The sequence below is a fragment of the Diachasma alloeum genome, unplaced genomic scaffold (assembly GCF_001412515.2).
Source record: "Diachasma alloeum isolate Michigan unplaced genomic scaffold, Dall2.0 Dall_scaffold_00478, whole genome shotgun sequence".
Taxonomy (NCBI): domain Eukaryota; kingdom Metazoa; phylum Arthropoda; class Insecta; order Hymenoptera; family Braconidae; genus Diachasma; species Diachasma alloeum.
The window spans coordinates 130,648-135,039 of NW_021680611.1; the positions used below are offsets into that span (position 1 = coordinate 130,648).

Sequence of the window (4,392 nt, forward strand, 5' to 3'; positions counted from 1 at the left end):
GATAATTGAATGATTGAACGAACTTACCTAAGTGAAGTTCAATCGAAATTATGTGAGCCGTCTCGTCCGAACAGATCAAATGAGTAGTCACGTTCCCACCATGTGGTCCATCACAGAAAGTCCCTAAAAAATCCCCCAGGAAAAAAGTTCCCCTATGGTGCTCGTGTATCCCTCCGCCGGACGCCATCTCAACGTCATTATTCCCAAAACTAATGGACAAATCGCAAAGGGCGGGTTTATCAAAGAGGGATGGGTTTTGATCTGTTCGGACGAGACGGCTCACATAATTTCGATTGAACTTCACTTAGGTAAGTTCGTTCAATCATTCAATTATATTTCGCCGTCTCGTCCTCCAGATCAAATGAGTAGATATTCAGAGAATCAATGCGATTTTCCATGTAACATAATATATTTCTCCATACAAACAGTTTTTACTGAATAAAGCTATTTCTTAAGTACACTTTGGTTCCTGAAATTGCCTTAATTATAGAGTTGGAAATATTTAGAACAAATAAAGCTTGAAAAAAGTAATAATGAAAAAACATTAATCATGAGCTGACTCAATTATAGCTCTAGCGAAACTCTCAGATTCGAGAATTGGACGATTGTAAAAACGAGCAAAAACTGAAGATTCAGCAGTCCAACCTGCAGTCTTTCCGATAGTCTCTATGTTTATACCCTTCAAAGCAGCCAAAGAGGTCGATGCATGACGAGTGCTATGTGCTGTGAAGACCTTAGTGTCAATGTTACACTCTGCTAGAGCTTCTTTTAACCAGTTGCTGATCGTTTGTTTTGACGCTGGCTCGTGGGGTTTTCTGGTAGAAATAAATAGATCCGATGATGAACGAAGCATCTTAGTTCTATCCATGTATGCCCTTAACGTAGATACCACACATAACGACGGCTGAGCTCGAAAAACAGGCAATTCAATCAATGGATTTGGGCGAATTCTTGCAGATGTCTTGATTCTATCAGGTATTTTGATGTGAACAATGTCATTCTGTGTGTCAATATTATCAATCTTGATCGTGGACAGAGACTGGATCCGATGAGCAGTTGTTAGTGCTAACAATGTAATTAGCTTCTTAGATAGTTGCTTTAGAGATAATTCTGAATTGTCAGGCCATTTTTCAATAGACAATAGGACTGACTTAGGATTCCAAGTGTAATCATACTTGGGCTGCGATGGTCTTAAGACACTGAGTCCCTTGAAAAAACGTTGAATTAAAGGGTCTTCACCCAATGACACATCCGCCAGAAACGCTAGAGCAGATCTATAAGTATTCAAAGACGAGTAAGAGTTGACTTTTTCGCTTTCTTCGGTAAGGAAACGTAGAATCTGATGAGTTGAAAACTCAAAGAAATCCAATTTATTGATTTGGCAAAAAAGCCACCAAGATTTCCAGGCCGAATCATACTGTTTGAGCGTGCCACTTGAAATAGAAGCCATAACCACTGGAATTGCCACCTCTGGTGTTCCTCTGCTCATGTAGGCTTGCCGGACAATCTGATCGCGGCCAGGGTAAGGGTTCTCTGGAGGGGATGACTCTTCCTGAAAGGAGATAGTAATAATTCCTCATTAGGCGAAAAAATTACTGGATCAGATGTCTTCATCATCTGGATCAATGGAAACCAGCACTGAGTTGACCAGTATGGAACGACAATGACTCCTTCAGCTTCATCATCTAAAATTTTCTGAAGCACCCTTGAGATAACACTAAAGGGTGGGAATGCATAGAAGTAAATATCCGACCAACTAATGGTAAAGGCATCTATTACCATCGCACCCGGATCTCTCCTCCAGGCTGCATAGTTCTCACATTTGTGATTTAGATATGATGCAAAAAGATCCACCTCAAAAGGGCCAAAACTATTATTGATTCTAGAGAATGCCCAGCTCGCTAATTCCCATTCCGTGTCAGTGGGTAGTTTCCTCGACTCTGCATCAGCCTCAAAATTTTCCTTGGACTGAATGTAAGATGCAAATACCCACAGACTCCTCTCCTCGCACCATTGCCATAGTCTTCGCGATTCTGTATTAAGTTTATTGAACTGAACACTACCCATCTTGTTGATTGTAGCAATGGCGGTTGTATTGTCTATACGTAGAAGAATCTGACAGGAAGTGAGAGAGGATGCAAAGCACTTCAAGCCTAGAAGGGCTGCTTTAAGTTCGAGAATATTGATGTGAAGTTGCTTCTCAGCATCAGACCACCATCCACCGGTACTCTCCCCCTCACAGAATGCACCCCAACCTGTAAGCGACGCGTCACTGAAGATTTCAAGAGAAAAAAGTGAATTCCTGATGAGCCGACTACATCTAGGAATAACCTCGAGCCACCAAAGTAAATCCGGCTTGATCTTATCTGATAGAATCATCCTCCTAGAATAGTCTTTGTCAACCCTCCGGAGAGCTTTCAATTTTTCTCTCTCTAAAACCTTTACATAAACAGGACCATACTCAACTGCTTGACACGCGGAGACCAGTGTGCCTATGAATTTTGCGAGCTCTCGAATCCGACAAGATGATGTCTTCAGAAATTTATTTACGAGATCAATTATCAACCTTCGCTTCTGGTCCGGAAGTTCTATCGTAAACTTCTCTGAATCAATAATAAAACCGAGAAACTTGAGTGATGTCTTCGGAGATAGTTGACACTTCGGAATATTTAATATAAGCCCTAAGGATGTCAAGATTTTACAAGCCACTTCAAGATTTTTCTGACACTGGTGGGCGGATTGACCCATAAGTAGGATGTCGTCGAGATAAAAAACTGATAGAATGCCCTGAGATCTGAACCTGTGAGCTACCGGTTTTAGGAGCTTGGTGAAAACATAAGGGGCTGCATTGAGCCCAAAGGGAAGACAATTGAATTCATAAAGTTGACCATTATAGGAGAAACGAAGAAATTTTTTGGAATCTGGGTGAATAGGTACCAAGAAATATGCGTCTTTGAGGTCCAGCGTTGCCAAATAGCTCCCTCTCCTGAGTAGTCTGATAGCATCTTTCAAATTTTCCATTTTAAAATGAGGGGTGTTGATGAATCGATTTAATTTTTTAAGGTTTAGAATAAATCTTTTATCGCCATTCGCTTTATCTATCAAAAAATAAGACGACAAGAACTGGCCCTTACGATAGTCACACGGGGATATCGCCCCTTTTCCAATCAATTCCATAATTAATTTAGACAAAATCACCTCATCCTCAGAAGAAAGGGTTGGTTCGACTGGGGGCCGCCTCTGAAAAGGTCTGACAACGAAGGAAATCTCATAGCCAGAGACTGACGAAAGTATATACTGGTCTGAAGTGATCATCTTCCATCGATCCAGGAAATGACGCAAACGTCCACAAGGCATACTCACTTCTAACGGTGCTGCTGGTATTGGCTGGTCCTCGATCTGTGCCCCCCTCGGCGTGGGTTCCTGTAGCTCGAACTGTTCTTCGACGAGCTCCTCCCCGAGGGGGGGTTGAAGTTTAAATCCTTGTACGAAGATCTTGAAGCTTGACGTTCTGGTTCCTGGTCCTGTTTTTGTTTCAGCGGTACATATGCCTTCGGTTTTGATGGCTTGATCATAGATTTTGAAGATCGTTCCACAGCCTGAGCTGATTTTAATTTTTCAGCGAAATCAGACCCAAAAAGAAATAAATCCACCTTACTATCCTCTGCTGCACGTTTCACAATTGGACTTAGCTGGCTTGTGACATTACCACGTCGAGATAGAGACATATAAAAATGTAAATCGGCAAGAATCTTTCCCGCATCACTCAAACCGGTGACAAGCTCTTTAAAATCATCTGACCAATCTTCATTCTCCTTGTCATCCTCCTTAGCCTTGATAAGCAGGGAAATTCCATTACCGACCGCTGCTAATGCAGCCCCGAGCTGATTCTGAGATATCGACTGACTATAATCTTTACGAATCGTTGGAGATTTCAAGGCTGACTTAATCTCCACATTCAAGGTCGGTGCTTTTAACCCAGCACAATTTTCTGATGGAGGATATTTCTTGATGAGTTCAGCGCGATCCTCTTTGGAAATACCCTCTGACAAAATTTTTCTCCATCTCTCTGCAACCGCAGAATGAATGGATGGGCCTTTCATTCCCTCTTTCGTAGAAATCTCACCGAGACATTCCAGTGCTTGGGGAGGAAGATTTTCTTTCGAACACTGCTTATCTCCGATGCCCACAGTACCCCCAGGCGAACTCGATCTCGATGAAGAGGACCAACTCCTCTCCGAGGATGTCCGGGAGCCATCCATTGTTGGTTCTCGAGGGTGACGTCGGTTTTTAGGTGCTGGAGATGAGCTTACCGAAACTGAAGACGATGATGATGAACGACAAGCTGTTCTCTCTCTCATATCTTGACGCAAGACGCCTGTTGCTGGAATG

General features: G+C 42.4%; 1 protein-coding gene across 1 annotated transcript; it reads right to left on the reverse strand.

Annotated features, from left to right (window-relative positions):
• Positions 1 to 544: 544 nt before the first annotated feature.
• On the reverse strand, positions 545 to 3,021 carry LOC107042483. The gene is made up of 3 exons (XM_015263543.1): positions 1,597 to 3,021; positions 1,419 to 1,552; positions 545 to 1,274 (listed from the first exon to the last, which is right to left on the reverse strand). The coding sequence occupies exons 1-3, from the start codon at positions 3,019 to 3,021 to the stop codon at positions 545 to 547; spliced, it is 2,289 nt and encodes a 762-aa protein (XP_015119029.1).
• Positions 3,022 to 4,392: the final 1,371 nt, after the last annotated feature.